Source organism: Pituophis catenifer, unplaced genomic scaffold (genome assembly GCF_029215685.1).
Source record: "Pituophis catenifer annectens isolate HBS135680 unplaced genomic scaffold, rPitCat1.0.hap2 SCAF_7, whole genome shotgun sequence".
NCBI lineage: Eukaryota > Metazoa > Chordata > Lepidosauria > Squamata > Colubridae > Pituophis > Pituophis catenifer.
Genome location: NW_027256887.1, coordinates 49353114 through 49372766, shown reverse-complemented (window position 1 = coordinate 49372766; position 19653 = coordinate 49353114). Strand labels below are relative to the sequence as shown.

Below are 19653 nucleotides of genomic sequence, written 5' to 3'. Positions count from 1 at the left end.
ATCACCAGGAACTTGGCCAACTTTTGTCGCACTCCGGAATCCCCGGCTAGAAAGTTTGCTGACGGGAAGTCCGTTCCAAAGCCTCCCCCCACCTTAAAAAGAAAGGGGTGGGGCGCGGCACGCCTGTAAACATTTTGACAAGGTTGAGCGCTGGTGGGACAATGAAAGCTGTGATTCAACCTTGGCACATATGCGCTGATACCCGATCCCAGTCAAATAACCCTAAGGGGTCTTTGGGAACTCTGCAGCAACGCGCGATAGATAGGGCGTTACTCTCATCCAGCCGTTCATATTTTAGTTTTGCTGGAAACGGTTCCGGCACACGCACGAGATGAAGTCTCGAACAAAGGTCGCGTTGGGGGGGGGAGGGGCGGGAAAGCGAGAGGTCGACTGTCAAGAGGGGTCCCAAAGGCAATCAAACCAGCCAGTTTAACGCCCAGGGTCCATTGAGAAACACTGATTTATTTCAACTGATCCAACACTAGCCGGGTACCTACCAAGAGAAGAGAGGGCCGCCTCAGAAACTTCCAAAGACGGAATTCCTTTGAGCTGAGGAACAACAAGAGTTACGAATTCCGGCTCCTTTTATTCATTTACTAGTAACAGAAAACACTTGAAGGAAAAAATAGATGTCGATCTTGATGGAAGGGAGAGGAGGAGGGATTTCCGGATTTTCCTTCATTTATTCTTTTCCTTCCAGTTTTTAACTGAATCCCACAGGAAGATGAAAATATTCCCGTCAAGAGTTTTGTACACAAAGAGATTTATTTTACAGCCTTGGGAATGTTACCTACATTTTCTTATATACAAGATCACATCCCACATTTTAAATAGATATTCTGTTTTAAAAAAGGGGGGAGAGTACTAAAATTATATACTTGTCATTTTATAACACACACAGAGACACACGTACACAGTCACACCCACATACACACAAACCAAGATCTCGAGATCATAAGCGTCCTTCCAACAGGAACGAGCGTTTCAAGGAGGTTGTTCTCCAAACACAAAGTAATATATTAATTATAAAACAGTTAAGAGATAAATAAAAAATAGAATTTAAATCAGAGAGGGGCGGTTCCCTTTATCGGATGGGAAAAGCTTCCTCTGAAGAAGGTGCACATTAATTTATTCAGCTGCGCTGCCCCCTTTCTCCCCTCTAGAATTTCCAGAAGATTAAATTAATTCGAGGTTTCGCTTCAAAGTGCGAACTCAAGCAGTTCCTTCCACTGCCCCGTTTTCAAAAACACTACCGGGCCACTATTTTTCCACCACTTCTTCCCCGTTGGGTACTTTGCGATCTTCGGAAGAGATACTGTTCACGATCGAGGAAAGGCAGCGGAGGCTGCTGGAGGCTGAAGAATCCACGGGAGTTCCTCCTGTTTTGGAAAGAAGGGAAAAACGTTTAAGATCCAGGACCCAGTGAGACTCAACAGCAAGGAAGCCAACTTTCCACCGTAACGCGTCACCCAAGAGCTATCCCCCCCCCTATATTTTAATCACCCTCATTCTGCTGGTTAGCACCTTCCAGACTTTTATGACGGCACCGGCTTTCGGGATCTAAAAATCTCACCATCATTTGCACCTCCAGTCGGGTGTGATACAAGAACTGAATGGCCGTTGTCAAAAAGAAGAAGAAGAAGAAGAAGAAGAAGAAGAAGAAGAAACGGTTGCTGCTTCTATGACCTTCATGCAGTTCTCAAGGTCCTTATGAAATCCTCGGGGGGCTCAAGTTCGATTCCAAGGTAGTTTGACCTTAATAATTCTGAACGTTTTTGCTTTCTTTCAAGGAAGAAGGCAAGCGCACAATGTGAGTCTACGTGCACAATGTGACGATGTGACTCACATGCAGCTGGCCCAGCAACTCGCTGCGTTGAATTACAAAACCCCGGGAGTCTAGGAAAACTTGTGCCGCAGCAAGTGGTCCGAGACGTTTCGATTATTTTAATTCAATCAAATTTAGGGCCAGTTAGGCGGCTTAAATTTATGCTTTGAAACCAAGTTTTTCCAGTTCATTCAGTGGAATTTATTATCTCCGAATCGTCTGTAAACCTCCACCGATAAAACTGGATCCTAAAGCTCAGCTGTTTCGGAAGGAAAATGTTCCCACAGGCATTTTACCTAAGAGTTCTAAACTTCGAAATCAGCTTTTAACATGCCGGTTGCCTTGAGTCTTTAAAAAAAGGAAGACCCGGCTGTACAAAACGCTTGTTTTGATTCTGGACCTGAACTACACGGAAAACAGATGCGGCTTTCGGTATTCTAGATATAAAACCCCGGTCACAATTTTAGGCTACTTAGTTATCCTGATGAAATCAGCACTTACTCCCTGATGGCTCATTGCAACTCTCAGACGCGACAGAAAATCCCGTTTGGCTGAGTCTCTTTCCGTCATCTGACAGCCACTCCATTTTATTAATTGTGGCCATCGAAGGATTTGTAAGGATTTGGGCTGCCCTGGGAGCCAATTCGGGCCAAAGCTGCGAAGGACAGATGTCTGGCCGGGGCCCTGATTCCCCAGCTAACTCAGAGGCTGAGAAGTGCGCTCCGAACAACCCGCCAGCCCAGCATTGAAGCGCGCTTTACCTTCCTTGGTGCTGATCGGCAGCGTCCGGGAATGGTTAGAGCCGCTCGGCCAGGCGGAGCTGCAGGTGCTCAAGTAGTCGAGGGTGGCCATCTGAAAAGGAGAAGGAGAAGGAGAAGGAGAAGGAGAAGGAGAAGGAAGGAAGGAAGGAAGGAAGGAAGGAAGGAAGGAAGGAAAAGAAACGAAAGAAAGAAAGGAAGAAGGAAGGAAGGAAGGAAGGAAGGAAGGAAGGAAGGAAGGAAAAGAAACGAAAGAAAGAAAGAAAGAAAGAAGGAAGGAAGGAAGGAAGGAAGGAAGGTGGGGGAGAGGGGAAGGCGATCACCAGCCACTTCCAAGCACCCCGCCCCGCCCCACTGCCGCGCCCAGCCCTCTTCCCCGGCTGGCCAAGGCCAAGTGGAGAGAAGGGTGTCCGGGCAGTCTCTGTGGCCGAGCCGCGCTTACGTTTCCGCGCTTGGGGCCGCCGAAGCCGAAAGCGCCGTTGTCCCCGGCGCTTCCATCGCCAACGGGCAGGAGCAGGTCGTGGCCTTTGTCCTGCTGGTCGAGGCGCTGGAGCAGCTCCTGCAGCCTCTCGATGTAGCTGATGGCGCTGCGCAGGATCTCCACCTTGGGCAGCCGCTGGTTGGGGTTGGCCACCGTCCGCCTCTTGAGGGCCTCGAAGGCCTCGTTGATCTTCTTGAGGCGCCTCCTCTCGCGCAGCGTGGCCGCCTTGCGCCGGTCGGTGGGCGCCGCTTTCTTCTTGCACGTCTTGCAGGCCCAGATCAGGCACTGGCCCGGGCAGTGCAGCGGCTGGAAGCCCGGCGGCGCCAACACGTGCTGCTCCTCGCCGCTGCTGTCGCCGCCGCCGCCGCCGCCTCCGCCGCAGGGCTCCGGGGCCAGCTGGTCCTGGCACGACGAGGGCGACAGGGTGCTGTCGCTGCCCGGGTAGAGCGGCGACCCCTCGGCCATGTCCAGGCTCTGCAGGGCTCCATTCTCGCCGTCCAGGTAGAAGAAGTAGGAGCCGGATTCGAAAAGGTCCATCATGATGGGCTCGCGGGTCGCCTCTGGGCCTCCCGGGGGTGGGGGCGGGGCTGGCCGAAGGCGCGCCGGCGAAGCGGCCCGACGGAATTTAATTAGCGCGGTGACATAAGAGCCCTGGGCTGCTTTATATATAGTAGCCCGTGAAACTCTATCCAACTTTTAGCTGTCGCCACACATCACCCTCCTAGGAGCCGAGCAGAAAGCCAGCTCGAGGTGCCAGCCGGAGACTGTGATGGGCCAGGAGGAAAGGAGGAGCAGAAAGGACACATCTCCCCTCCCCCACCCCCCACTCCCCAAAATTATAAACTCAAGAGCCATTAAAACAAAAACCAGGTGGTGGGGACAGAATGAATGACAAAGCTGAGTTGCTTGTTTCTGGGTGTAAGAGTGTGGGGTGGGGTGTGAAGGAAAAAAGGAGTACAGGTAATCCTTGCCTTACGACCACAGTTGAGCCCCAAATTTCTGTCGCTAAGTGAGACATTGGTTGCACCATTTTGCAACCTTTGTGCCCCATTTGTTAAGTGATTCACGGAAGTTGAGAAGTTGGTGACATGGTGGTTAAGTGAGTCGGGCTTCCCTATTGACTGTCAGAAAGTTGCAAAAGGTGATAACATGACCTCAGGACACTGCAATCGTCATAAGTATCAGTCAGCTGCTGAGCTTCTGAATTTTGATCATGTTGCAATGATCGTAAGGGTGAAAAATGGCCATCTCACTTTTTTCAGTGCCCTTATAACTTCAAACAAACTATTGTAAATCAAGGACTACCTGTAATCAATTTCAATCCCAAACACGGATGAATCCTTATGGGCCCAGGGCTAAGTATAGATTCCCAAAGTAGGCCTGAAGATTATATCAGCAAAGGAGCAAATTAGTATCTTTGTTGGGCTGAGCATTATTGTTGGCTTTTTCTTTCAGCATAGCATTCCTATGACCCACATCAATTAGGTGTGGTCCAAGAGTATCTACTATCCATCCATCAATCCATCAGTCCATCCATCCATCCATCCATCCATCCATCCATCCATGGGCTAATTCATAAGACTCTGTTAGCATACAATGAATGTGCATTCAGTAGATATATGTGTGCCATATATGCCAGATTGCCCGATTTTCAATCAGACCCCGGGTTTGAAGCCAGTAGCAATTACTTGTTTGCACGTGTAGTTTTTAACAATACAGTTGGACTCCGATTCAGACCAAATAAAAATTACTGCTTCCTGTTTTTGATATACATAATGCATATGCTTAGTGACACATCTAGTTGGATTGGTTTCTGATGGCCACGTTTTTTTCCCTAACAATTTAGGAATAGGAAGATGGAATGGTGAAAGCAATGGTTTAAAGCCAAAATCTGCATGACCAATTTCTGTACTTTGCCTATTAAGCGCCTATAACATACCAAACATTGTAAAAGATAACCTTGTTGTTCACCTTCATGAAAAAAAGGTCTCCTTAGATAAATGTATAAACTTGGTTTCAAGGAGTTGCAAGTACATGTTACAAATAACTCTACTGCATAGAGATAGAAACATTAATTCCAGTGAAAGAGCTTGGAATCCAAACAGTCTGTCTGGTTTCTTTGATCAGGGAGGGATCAAGTGATCAAGACACTTCAGAAAATGTCCCTGCAGAAGTAACTAGCTTTTACAGCAGTGCCCTTGCAACCAGAAAACTAATAATTTGTAGTTGGCAACTGGGGGCTGAACTTTTTCTATTATCTTGTTGCGGAAGACAACAAAACGGTAGAAGTATTTTCCTCCTCGTATTATTTATTATGCACAGGGCTCTAGCTTTTCTTCTTTTAAGCCCATCTGAATGCTGAATAATGGCGGTACAGTCAAGGACAACTCCAGTAATCCAAAAAGTTTTAGGAGATGCAGGTGGCCCTGGATTTTCAGCTTCTGAATTATAACAATATTGATTGTATTAAGTCAAAAGTAATGGGTTTTTTTCTTAGAAAAGAAGGTTAAAGTTTCCTGGATTATGAATGGTCACAGATAAGATAAATTTATTGTTAAATGTATTTTGAAATCTGATTCAGACTACTAGTTGAAAAGTCATGTTAAGCTAGCAAAGAACAAACATAAAAGCAGTATGTGTTATAGAGAAAATTTGTTCTGCCACATAGAAATACTAATCACACCCAAAAAGTTGGGGACTCAATTTGGTTTTCAAAATGTTGCTTATGGTTCTTAGATCTAAATTAGAAGCCTTGCTGAAATATACCTGAAGTCTGGTATTATGATCAACTGATTGTAATACACACATTAATCTTATAATTAATACATATTTATCTTCAAATGTGTACATATATGGAAATTAATTCAATATGATACAAATATATTTTTTCCTACCTGAATGATTAAAAATTCAAAGCTATTTAAAATGATATAGCCTTTTTCAGCAACAAATGCTTGAAAAACATTACACTGAAGACTTTTTAGTGAGATTTCATGATGAACTAAATGTCCCTGAAGGAATGAGGACAGCATTGCAATGGATATTGATGACTAGATAGCTAATACTGGATGGCAAAGACTCTTCAGAATAAGGAAAGATCATGAGATTGTCCATTTGAACTCCAGACAGCTTCCCCCTCCCCCATGGACAGATTATAGCAGTGTTGGTGAACCTCAGCTTCCCGGTGCACACATGTGCACAGGGAGCTGCTCTGCTGGTTTCCTGCACTCCCATGTGTGCAAAGATCAGCTAGCCTGTGTGCATGTTAGTGCCGGAACCCAGAAGAACAACGGGCGACAGCTAGCGTGCCCAGAGAGATGGTTCTGCGTTCCACTTCCAGCACATGTGCCATAGGTTCACCATCACTGGATTATAAAAACTGAGGTTTTTGTTGTCAGCTCATGAGTTAAACATTGACAGTGGAAGGATTTCAATCAGGATCCCAGCCCTAATGCAACCTATAAGGGGGTAAGGTTTGCTGAGCCTCATTTGTTTTCTTAACTCATTTTGAGAGAAATTAAAATACAAAACTTCAATAAGCATATAAAAAAGAAAAAACATAAACACGACATTGAAAAAAGGTGCACTAACACCCCCCCAATACATACATACATACATACATACATACATACATACATATATATATATATATATATATACACATATATATACATATATGTATACATATATATGTTTATGTAAGTTTTCACGGGTATGTATGTGTGTATAGTTAATATTTCGGGTTTCTTCCCGTGTAATTGTGGATATATCCCTAAAAGGGTAGAAGCGATGTTTCGACAGAATCCCATCTGCCATCATCAGGCTTATGTCAGCAGTCTTTTGCAGTAACTGCCGTTGCTATTTCAAATCTGGTGCTGGTATTCTGGGATGGCTCCACCTTTTCATTCTGATTGGTTGGGAGTCCCAGTATGTGTTTATTGGCTTGGCTTCGGGTGTATGGTCAGTTTTTCTCCACTAGGTGGCAGGGCTTCATCTTTGTGGCTGGTTTGAATATGATTTGGTTGGGATTTGTTTTTTGATTAATGTTTGGTCTATGTTGTCAAAAACATCAAAACCATATTTTGCCCAGATAGAAAGATATCGTCCATTCTGAGAAACCCCAAAGACAAAATAGAATTAGAAGATCAAGGCATATACGAAATCCCGTGTGCTTCCTGCCCATCAACATACATTGGACAGACCAACAGAAGAATGAGTGTGTGCATCGAGGAACACAAAAACTCAATACAAAAGCAAGAACACACATCATCATTAGTTCAACACATAAATACAACAGGACACAATATTAATTTTAATAAAACAAAAACAGTTGCAAACATAGAACATCTCAATGGCAGGATAATCAGAGAAGCAATTGAAATAGAAAAAAGACCATATTGCATGAATAAACGGGATGACACTTCACGTCTGCCTACTATTTGGAAACCTGCTCTCATAGATAGACGAATTTTAACACCAAATATAAAACATAGACCAAACATTAATCAAAAAACAAATCCCAACCAAATCATATTCAAACCAGCCACAAAGATGAAGCCCTGCCACCTAGTGGAGAAAAACTGACCATACACCCGAAGCCAAGCCAATAAACACATACTGGGACTCCCAACCAATCAGAATGAAAAGGTGGAGCCATCCCAGAATACCAGCACCAGATTTGAAATAGCAATGGCAGTTACTGCAAAAGACTGCTGACATAAGCCTGATGATGGCAGATGGGATTCTGTCGAAACGTCACGTCTACCCTTTTAGGGATATATCCACAATTACACGGGAAGAAACCCGAAATATTAACTATACACACATACATATATATATATACATACATACATACACATATACACATCCATGTTTGCTTTTTAATAACATCTCTTATCAATTGTTGACCAATTAAATATCAAATGCAGTCTCCACAATTGGTTTATCTTCCCAACAAAATCCAGATGAAAGTGGTTTCTGATTAAATATAACACATCCATTCCCCAAAATTCTTCAGTCCTTCTCCAAAAATCCAATTTATCACATCTCCATTCACACAGGCTTCTGCTATTGTAAAAGAATGCAGGCTTGAACTTTAGAGAGGGGTATGCAACTTGCTCAGTAGGTTCTATGTCTGAATAGTCCATATCTTTTTCCAGACTTTCCAATGCAGGGGTCTGCAATCTTCAACACTCAAAGAGCCATTTGGACCCATTTCCCACAGAAAAAAAACCACCAGGAGCCACAAAACCTGGTGAAGTGTTTGGGCCAGGTGAGGAGTGACTGGGAGGGGAGGGCAAAGGGCAGGACAAGCCAGTGATGGGACAGGGAGTCGCAGAAGAGGGCCCAAAGAGCCGCATCCAGCTCAGGAGCGCGGGTTGCTGACACCCTTCCAATGGTTTGCAGCTTTTTAATCACATTCCTTTTGTGAATCTAATTTATCCAGAACTACATGCATCTGAAGATTTTCTACAGCCATTATCATTTCATCAAACTTTTTTTTAAAAAAGCTTTCAACTAAAAATTGCATGTTACCTAAAGGACTTTTTCTGGATATCAGCTGCCCTTGCTTGTCTGTAATCTGATACACTGTTTTTCTGTGTAATTTAGCCAGGAAACAAAGGACACTGATGCAGGAAAAAAACAGGAAAGATGTTTTCTGGATATTTTGATCCAAGGTTAAATGAAAAGAAAAACAACTCGTAAGTATTTGGCAAGTTTAAAAAATGAAAAAGCCCTGTGGTGAGAGTCCAAGATTAATGTAAATCAAATGAAAGCACTTTCACCATCCAAGTATATGCCGTGTTTTCTTACAGAAAATGAAAGTTATTCAAAACAGCATAAATCAAAGGAAAAAAGAGAACAGGTAGAGTCCAGCAAGGGGTTAAAATAAATCAGTATTCAGCCACATGGTCAACTTTAAAAGATAAAAAGTAGATTAAAACAGAAAATTCAAAAACTGAAGTTAAAACTCAGGTATGCTTAAGAAGATAAACTGCTGAAAGGAAGATGGATGACCAATGACTTTCTGATCACTCCCAAATGGAACTGGAATCTTCAAGACTCTCCTTCCCAGATGGATCCATGACTATCCAAAAGCTGTCTCCTAAGTACTCAAATTCAGGGAGCAGCACTGCCAGAGAATCAGCTTTGGCAGCAATATTAGCAGATCATTGGTAAGAGAAAGAGAAAAAAAACTCTTACTGTCCAGCAGCCATCTTAGGGAGGAGTCCCTGAATCTCATTTGTTAGTCACTTTCAGAAACTGGTTTTTACTTCCTTTTTAGTTATTAGGAAATTTTGGAACAATATGTTTTATAGCACTGAGTAGGTTTCCTTTCTTTCACTAAGATGTTTTAAATGCAAGTTTAACTTTAACTTTAAAAAATCTTTTTAATAAACAGCAAAAGAGCAATTAGAATGTTGATTTTGAAAAATTACAAGTAAACTAAGGGACTAGATGGATTTGGAATAAGATTTTGTTTTTTTTAAAATTTTTTATTATATTTTTATTGTTAAAGAATAACAAAAAGGAAAAAAAATCAATACAAAAAATCAATAGTAAGGAAAAAAATAATTTTTTTCCCCCAACGTGCTATAGCATGTTGGAATAAGATTTTGGAATTAATAAGAATCATCCTTCATTTGTAAATTCATTATTTCCATCTCCTTGTAAGCTAATTTTTTAAAATTTCACCCATAAATCAATTTCAATTTTATTCAATGGAGCCTAATCTTCTGTAGTTATACCAGCAGATGCTAGTAAAATGTTAAAATAATTCAAAAACTTTCTGTCACTTAAGTTTCTTTTAAAGTAGGCATCTGGTGCCCTCTAATGTCTAATCTTGAAGTCTTTTTATCAATTCAGAATATAAACAGAGTAATGTTCCTCTCATGCAAGTGGATCTTTTCAATCAACATCAAACCCTTAAATCAAGTCCATCTGAGTACATAAGCCATATGAAAAATTTCAAACCCAATAATAATATTTTATTGTGCATTGCCCAGAGTCACTCTTTGAGGGAAATGGGTGGTTCAGAAATGTGAAAAATACCTGCCCTGGCCCTCCCAGGGCCTCCCTCACCCCACCCCCCAAAATACATTGTGCTCCAGTTCCTGCCCCTGGGGTCCCCACAAGTTTTAGGTCTGATTTCCTCCACACATTATTATGTACTAACATAACATTTAATTCAGCGTGGAAAGCAAAAGTTCAGAGGTGGAAGAAAAAATTATCCTTCAGAATGATAATCATGAAGACTGCTCTCATTGAGCAGATGGAGCACATCAATCAATGTCAAATTGACACCAGTATTTATTTAGAAGAACAACTAATGTAAACATATACTTGAGACATTGGCATCCAGTTCTACCTTTGAGTGCAATCTTCTTCAAGTTGTTTGTTTGTTTATTTATTTATTTATTTACTTACTTACTTATTAAGAACATATTAGGTAATTTATATAATTATAAGCATGAATTTAATACATGTTGAACTATTGCTTCAACCAGACAAATATTTCTGCTAGCATGGAATTGTTGATGTTAATATCCAACATATCTGGAGAAGAGTTTAGGAAGGGCTAAATAGGAACATTGTTTTATTACTTGTATACAATTATTTAACTGCTAACTGTATCTCAGCTCTTAAAACAGAAGAGGACACATTACTTGTTCAAGGAAGGACCAATAATACCTGAGGTTGTTTTGTGTATTACACATATGCCATCCAATACGTTTAATTAAGAGATGTTTCTTTTGAAAAAAAAATACTATACTGTTGTCTGATAGGAGAAATCTGAGAAGGGTTATTAGATCAGGTTATATTTTCATCACTACTGAGTGATGACATTTCCAGTATGGGATAGTAGATTACTTTTCAGTAAGTTGACCTATCCTGGCACAGATTCTAAAAATTAAATTTCACAAGGAAGTATCCAACACATTGAGTTAAAGAGTTCAGTAACTTCACAGCCAACCCTACTACAAATCAAGAATCCTATGGGATTTGAAAGGCCAAAATGTTTTGGAATTCAGTGGAAAAAAATAGACATTTCACTTCATTTTTGTTCCTCACTTAATCAGATTCTATACACACAACTTTCTTTAAACAGACAAGGAACCCTATTTATTTTTATTTATTTATTTTTTTTGAACTGGTGTTAGAGTGGTGGTGTAGTGTTATCAGTCTTAAGACCCCAGGTATAATATATTTACAGTGCCTGTTGGTGACTAATATGTTTAGTCCCAAAGCCAATATTTACACACACACACAATCGCTAAGGTTGTGCAAAAAAGTTGGAATTTTGATCTAAAGGCAATGCAATAAAGTGATTACTGATTGAACTTGAATGTCAAAACTACTATTAGATTGAATCAAATAACTGAATTGATGCTCCTGCATTTACAGTGAAATAAATTTTCCAAAGAAATTCAGAAATAGTGAACTGAATTGATCTCATTCAGTTTGATTAGAACATCTGAATTATATTGGATTAATTTTTCAAATCAAATGAGTTATTCAAATTTTTCCTTTTTTCTCACAGGTTTAATGCAGAGGTGAAATTTAATTAACTACCAGTTCTGTGGGCGTGGCTTGGTGGACGTGGTGTGGCTTGGTAGGCGTGGCTTGGTGGGCATGGCAGGGGAAGGATACTGCAAAATCTCCATTCCCACCCCACTCCAGAGGAAGATTACTGCAAAATCCCCATTCCCTCCCCACTCCTGGGGGAAGGATACTGCAAAATCCCCATTCCCTCCCCACTCCTGGGGGAAGGATATTGCAAAATCTCCATTCCCACCCCACTCTGGGGCCAACCAGAGGTGGTATTTACTGGTTCTCCGATCTACTCAAAATTTCCGCTACCGGTTCTCCAGAACCTGTCAGAACCTGCTGGATTTCACCCCTGGTTTAATGGCCATCATATAAAAGCCATTGTTTGCATTGTTCCTGCTATTTTCTCCATTGCCTTACTTTTGTACAGTTTTTCTGATGAATTCTTGAAAAGTTTAAAACTTGAATATAATTTTGTAATCCTAATAAATATGTTTGGACCTATGAAGCTTATTTTAATTTTCTTAATTGATTCAGTCAGTTATTAAAAAGTGAATTCAATGAAAAAACAAATAAAATTGAGTTTTGACATATAGTCGGTGCAAAATAAGTTTATTTCTTCAATTATTAGATTTTTATCCCAACTTTATTACTTTATAAATAACTGATGGGGCAGTGAACATACTTAATATTTCTTTCTCTTTCTCTCCCTCTTTTCCCTCACAAAATAACCCTGTGAGGTGGATTGGCTGAGAGAGTATGACACCCAGCCACCTTTCATGCCTAAGGTAAGACTAGAACTCATAGTCTTTTGATTTCTAGGCCAGCACCCTAACCTCTATCCCAGACTGTTAAGCTTATTAAAAACCATGTAACTACAGCAGATATAGAAAGCTGCCGTATCTTTCAGAGCTCTTGGAGTACGGGGAACCACCACAGTATTGAAAAATGCTGATGTAGTTCCAGTCTTCAAAAAGGATTTTAAAAAGTGGTTCCAGGAAACTAAAGACCAATCAATACCTGGGAAAATCCTGGAAAAGATAAGCAAATGGATTTGTGAGCATCTAGAAATGAACAAGGTGATTACTGGAAGCCAGTATGGGTTTATTAAAATGGAACATACTAGACAAACTTTATTGCATTCTTTGATAAAGAATTAGTGGATCAGGGAAATGCTCTGGATATTGTATGCTTGGATTTTAGTAAGGCATTTGATAAACTACACTGCAGCCTATTTCTTAGTGCAATGTGGAATAGATAGTTACCGCACCAGATGAATTTGCAGTTGGTCAGTCTTAGTGTGTAGTCCTCAATGGATCTCCATCTACATGGAGGAAGCATGCAGTGGGAAACTTTAGGTTCTGTGTTGGGCTCGGTGCTCTTCAACATTTTCATACTTCAATCATGCATCATCACTGGAGATTTTCCAGAAAACTTTGGATAATCGTTTGTCTGGGATGGTATAAGGACTCCTGCCTTGGGCAGGAGATTGGATTAGAAGACCTCCATATTGGGATTTTAAGGAATTTGGTAATTTGTTTTTGACAATACTGTAATATTTTATATCTGAAAATGATAAAATTTGCATATGAGATGTAAAGGAATTACTTATCCTTCCTATTTTTCGTATCCTTCTATCCACCCGCTATCAGAACTGATAAAGCTTCTAGCATGAGAAGCAAAAAAATGTCTTCTTTCTCAAGGAAAAAACAGTCCTGTTGCCTTTTGAAAAAAGAACTTTTGAGACAAGGATAACTTGGATGACTGAACCACAGATATTAAGCTGAAAATGCTTACCAGTATCTAGAGATTGGCATTATTTAAAGATAATGGAATTAAAGCATTGCATTATTGTTATATTTGGTTGCACTGTCAACCAAATATTTAGACTGGCATTTTTATCCACATATTCTTTCCAAGGATCTGGGATAGGCAGATGTTGTTCGACGGTGTTAAAAGTATTGTCACAGGATGTAAGCTGTTCCAAGTAAAGCTGCCTTTTGCAATTGACTGCAATTGCAAAAGCCAATAGTGTTCAACCGGTGATCCAGATGTTTTGGGATTATACCCAAGGCACCTATTATTACTGGTAACATCTGCTTTCTTTTGCAGTAATCATTCTACACCTATTTGCAGAACTTTGTATTTTGGGATTATCTCCTGAGTCCTTCGGGAGTAGGGCGGTATAGAAATTTGATTAATAATAAATAAATAAGTTTTTTTTCTTCTGCTGTCTCCAGGTACTGCCACTATCCAGACTTTTTTTGTATTGATAATTGTTTATTATGATCCTACATGTACATATACATACAGTATACATACATATACACGTATACAGAGAGAAGTATCAATACTCCTTTCTCTTCCTATTTTCTCCACAAAGTACTTTGTTGTAACAAATACCTTTCCTGATGTTCTGGATTAACCCAACCTTCCTAAACTTTGCAAGCTGATGTAACCACATAAATAAATCTTTGATGGTTAGTCTTTATAACAAATAAACATCTCAAAGTCTATAAAATGGCTGCAGCCTTTGTCTTCTTCCAAAATGTGTTGCTCTGATTGGGATGAGGTGTTGTCTCAGTGAGTTTGCTCCATTTTTTGGTTGCTACCTTGTTCCAGGCCAAGCTCTTTGCTAAGGTCTAAGCAGGAATCCCATCAGGATATGCTGCTTACCATAGCTTGATAATAGCTATTAGATTTTTGTAATAGTTGTACAATCCAGATGTGGCTTCCTGCTTCCTTGGCTGCTAAGTGTTGTCTTCTTGCTTTTCTCTCCAACTCACACACACTTTTATAGACTAACAGCCTGACTCAAGTGAGGCCACCTATGGATGTTGACCTATTCCTAAAAATGCTGGGGTGTGACTCAATTAGCTAGACACCTGTGACACCAGCGTGGATGGTTGGTAGCAAACTGTGAGTGGGGAATGAACGAATGAACAAACAAACAAACAAACAAACGAATGAATTCACTAATCCATGAATTCATCTTCTCACTAGTTTCTGGAGCTGTAAACATTTATGGCTTTTTGAGAAAAAGCATGAACCTTGGGGAATGGGTGGGTGAATGGGTTGGAAGCATTTCCATCTGGCTACAGCTGCTTTTCCCAAATGGGGACAGCAACCCCAGCTTCATTGCCTCACAGAATTATATTAAATGTACCTAACAATGTTATTAGAAATAACTATTTTGGTTATTATTAAATGAACCTACCTATTTTTCTAGTTAACATGGATACCATTTTCTTTAAGTAGGTATACTGTATTTTCATACACACATACGTACCTCTGCACCCACAAAATACCTGAAACATGCCATAAGTTTCATGTTTATATATATAAAAAATAACTTTCTATTGCAAATTGTAGGATGGTGCTTCTTCCTTCAGATTATTCAGAAATGTTTGAATCTCTGCCAAATCTATACTGTCTTTTTGCATGCCAGCATGTAACTAGTAAGGACAAGCTTCCTATTATGTGTGACTTTGATATGAAATTTGTCCCAGTGAAATATGACTGCAGCCTTTCCCTAATAATTGGGCATGACCATACAACACGTACTGTAACCTAATAGGGTTATATCTATAATAATAACTTATAAAATATTATGAAAGGTAAAAAGACTGGACAGAAACACCTGAAGAATATTTAAAATGCATCGATCATTTTTTTTCCAGTACACTCTTAACTCACAATACCATGACAAAGTAAACACACAGTTTTTAATAAAACATGGGGCAAATATTTTAGGTTAAAAGCATTTGTGCTAGTGGATAAGTAGCAGTCACAATTCAGATTGGACAAATTCAAATTCAGGTTTTTAGTTTAAAACTTTAAACATTAAAATATTAAAACAAAAACTTTAAAACATTAAAAAGTGTTTAGTTTCACATGTTGGTCACTGATAAATGGGAAAAGAAATTATTCCAGGTTCAGACAATATACTCAGCCTTTGAAAACCACCACTGTAATTAGAGAGCCACTTCGGAGGTAGCATGGCAACAAACACATTCATGTTAACCTTTTTAAATAGTGTGCTATGTGAATAGGGTGATCATCTTGAAGGACAAAACCCATCTTATATGGGGATGAGAGATGGTGGGAGGGAAGAAACTTACTGTCTGTGACTTTACTATTTGTAAAAAATTCTTTTGTTCATAAAATCTTGCTCAAAAAATATTTTTTTCCTAGAAAATTTAACAGGGACTAATTCAGAGTTACTGTATTTATGACATGTCTTGCAAGAAAATGCTTTTTTACAAGGTATTTTTAGTCCAGTAGAAGAAATAAATCCAATGTTATATCAATGTTCGGTTCGGTTCGGAAGAAGGATGCTAAATAAAATAGTTGTCAGAGTTCAGTATTTACTTTACAAGGAAACTTTTTTAGATAAAATAAAATAAATCCAAATATAGGATTTGAAATCAAACTCAGTGGGTTAAGGTACCATACTATATATGGTAACTGCAGCAAGATTACTATATGCACAATGATGGAAGAACGATGAAATCCAGTGGGATGGATTATGAAAATATTAGAATATGCAGAAATTCCAACATTAACTTGTTTGGTCAGAAAACAACAACAAAAACTTTTTTTGAAAGATCAAAAGTTTTATGAAAGTTTTATGGACTTTTTGCTGAAAGAGAAAGAAATGAAATGATTTATCATTTAGAAGATTAAGAGAGACTTGGACTAATTGATGGGCTGATTGACTTATTGTAAAATATCTAAGAGCGAGGAGTGATTATAACATTGTAACTATACATTTAAAAGAAGGTCAGAAGTTATAATATTTCTTAACTTTAGTTCTTTTCTATTTTTATTTGTTGTACTTTTTTCTTTTTTTTCTGTTTTTATTGTATGGAAAAACTCTTAATAAATGTATAAAACAAAAACAAAATAATTGAATATCTTCTATATAAAGTTATGGCCAGTGGGACATATAACAAGAATACAAGCATTTTAAGGTATAGAACATAGAAAGTAGAATAATAGGATTGGAAAGGTCCTTGGAGGTCTTCTAGTCCAACCCTCTGCTCAAATATTTATTTTATTTATTTTATTTTATTGAATTTGTATACCGCCCTACTCCCAAAGGACTCAGGGCGGTGAACAGCCATAGAATAAAACATATCAATACAAAATTTAAAATAGACTAAAACGAATTAAATAATTTGGCTGAACAAATTTAAAACCCCAATAATTTAAAACCAAATTTAAAATTTCCATTTAAAAGGGGAAAGACTTAGGTCAGGCTGGCTTGATGAAATAGGAAAGTCTTGAACGCGCGACGGAAGGTACGCAGATCCGGGATCCTCCGTATCTCCGGGGGGAGCTCGTTCCAGATAGTAGGTGCCCCCACAGAGAAGGCTCTCCCCCTGGGGGCTGCCAGTCGACATTGTTTGGCCGATGCTCTATGGGAGCGTATTGGTCGGTGGGAGGCTATTGGTGGTAGCAGGCGGTCCCGTAAATAACCAGGTCCTAAGCCATGGAGCGCTCTAAAGGTGATAACCAAAACCTTGAAGCGCACTCGGAAGACCACCGGGAGCCAGTGCAGCTCACACAGGAGAGGTGTTACATGGGAGCGCCACGTCACTCCCGTCACCACCCACGCGGCCGCACTCTCCTAAGATAGGAGACCTTATCTTATTCTGAATGGCTGCTCAGTCTCTTCTTGAAAATCTTCAGTGATGGAGCACCCACTTACCTTCCAGAGGTAAGCCATTTCATTGATTAATTGTTCTTGCCATTAGTCAGTTGTCACTGTCAGTTATTATCACTGTGTATAAGGCCTGGATATGATGTAAAGTAAACTAAGTCATTTTCACAAGAATTTGAACAATTATTGTAATTATTTTTAATAATAGCATTTAATCTTTATCAAGGACAAAGATTAAATGCTGTTGTCTAATGGACATCAAATTGTGTGTGTGTGTTTTTAAAAATAAATCAGGCATATGTCTTCTGATATCTACCTATAATAGGTTAATGTGAGGTAAATATCCATGGAGATTCTCAAACATCCAGGTCACTTCTTGGATGAGAAGCTAAAGGAAAAAAAACTAAGAAAGTTCAATTGCTCCTTGAGACATTAATCTGAATTGGGCAGGGGAAGGCCACAGAATTTTCAATAGTACCTATATGAACATTCACAAACATTTGATTACCACCCAGAGAACATTAAGAATGCCTCACATTATTAAACATTGGATTCTGAAGGGACCGAGAGGAAGATTAAACATGTGCTAACAGCTTTTTAATGATATATGTTTCTATCCATTCATATGCAAACACAAAATCAATCATTCTTAGTCAAATTGGTCAAGTATCAGGAAATTTGACAAGGCTTATCAAAGTAAAACACATTTCCTGGAACCACAAGGTTAGTAATATTTGATTCTGAAAATCTGTATCAATTGCAACTAATGTGATATATCACATATGTAAAAAAAAAATCTCCCTAAGAAATTTATCAGATACTTGAATGTAGATGCATAATAAATGAAGAACACGTGTTTTCGATGAGCACAATGAAACAGGAGCTGCATAAAATGACTTACCAAGGATATGAACAGCTGTGGACATCACCTCTTCCTCATATTCTGTATTAAAAAGAATTTATACCGTTAAACTGACAGGTGAATTTAAAATTGAGTTAGCCTCCATGAAAAAGTTCTTCGTGCATTATTGCTTCAGGAGATCTTCCTTTTTTCCACATGCTGTGATAATGGACATCATTTTTAATTTGAAGCATATCTAGATAAGTCCTCTTTTTTCTACAAATAACCAGAAAGCCAAATATATTGTTATGTTTTTGTTAGACAGTAGATAACTTTGTCCTGCAATAAACATTTTATAGGGCCATATGAAATGTGGTTTCCCAAGCAGCACTTTGAGAAGGCTGCCTTTAAAAATAAATAAATTTAAAATGTACATTACAGTAAACCTGAGTGATTATCTCTCATATTGAGAAAGGTTTCATTTTCTCACTTTCCTATAAGACATGTTAAAATTTAATAATAGCTTGCAAACAGCAATGGCAATAATTTCCCCCCACACCCGCAATATAATTTCTTTCTTAAGATTAGTTGAATAAGAACTGAGCAACATTTTGGATTACCTGTAATAATGTGTATTATGAGGTGGGAAAGGGAAAGAAAAACTGCTTACTTTCTTCCCTGTTAACAGGAGTGGGTCAGGGGAAGAAGGAAACCAACAATTGCCACAGACAGAGAAGAAGCAGGCTCCTATCCACCAAGGCTGCCTTCAACAGATTTTGGGAGTTTTCCCCTTCCCCTCAGACAGCTCAGGAGATATGGGGAAATTGTAAAGCATCATATTTGTCAAGGCGCATGGAACGCTGTTACCTTCCCACCAAAGGTGGTCCCTATTTTTCTACTTGCATTTTTACCTGCTTTCGAACTGCTAGGTTGGCAGAAGCTGTGGCAAGTAATGGGAGCTCACCCATTACGCGGCACTAGGGATTCGAACCCCCGAACTGCCCTTTTTGATCGACAAGCTCAGCATCTTAGCCACTGAGCCATCACATCCCCCATTACTAATAGTACACTCCAGCAATTCAGAAATAAGCACAGAGAAGATGAATTTATTTTTGGCTGGATAATGTCATATATTTCATAGTGAATGTGTCTTAATGGTTTACAAAACTGCCTAACAGTAGCATATATAAAAAACAACATAATATAATGATTTTGAAAAAAGTAATATGAAGCCTGTGTTATGACAAGAATTTAGAAGCATAAAACAAACCCAACTATCTCAGATCGTCATATATTGCTTCAAAAACCCAACTGTTCCTGAGAAGTTATCGTGTGCTGCATAAAAGCTGAAGAATATTCATAGCATCACAGGGTGAGTTTTCAGCTGTTCAGGATTATGAGATAATATTTCAATTCCCATAAAAAAAATAATAATAAAGAGCAAATATTTAAAGAAATGCTAGTTTCCTAGATACCATCAACTCCAGTGATTCACATTTCCTGTATCAAAATATATTTGTTGCATCTACAGAT

General features: G+C 39.3%; 1 protein-coding gene across 1 annotated transcript; it reads right to left on the bottom strand.

Moving 5' to 3' along the window:
- Window positions 1-757: 757 nt before the first annotated feature.
- On the bottom strand, window positions 758-3683 carry MYF6 (myogenic factor 6). Its single transcript, XM_070947147.1, has 3 exons — window positions 3026-3683; window positions 2587-2677; window positions 758-1379 (listed from the first exon to the last, which is right to left on the bottom strand). The coding sequence occupies exons 1-3, from the start codon at window positions 3602-3604 to the stop codon at window positions 1261-1263; spliced, it is 789 nt and encodes a 262-aa protein (XP_070803248.1). The 5' UTR covers window positions 3605-3683; the 3' UTR covers window positions 758-1260.
- Between the last annotated feature and the right edge of the window lie 15970 nt (window positions 3684-19653).

Coding starts and splice junctions, on each gene's coding strand:
- MYF6 (XM_070947147.1), bottom strand. CDS start 3,604: ATGATGGACCTTTTCGAATCCGGCTCCTACTTCTTCTACCTGGACGGC. Junction 2,678..3,025: donor GCGGCCCCAAGCGCGGAAAC/GTAAGCGCGGCT, acceptor TCTCCTTTTCAG/ATGGCCACCCTCGACTACTT. Junction 1,380..2,586: donor GCCGATCAGCACCAAGGAAG/GTAAAGCGCGCT, acceptor TTTCCAAAACAG/GAGGAACTCCCGTGGATTCT.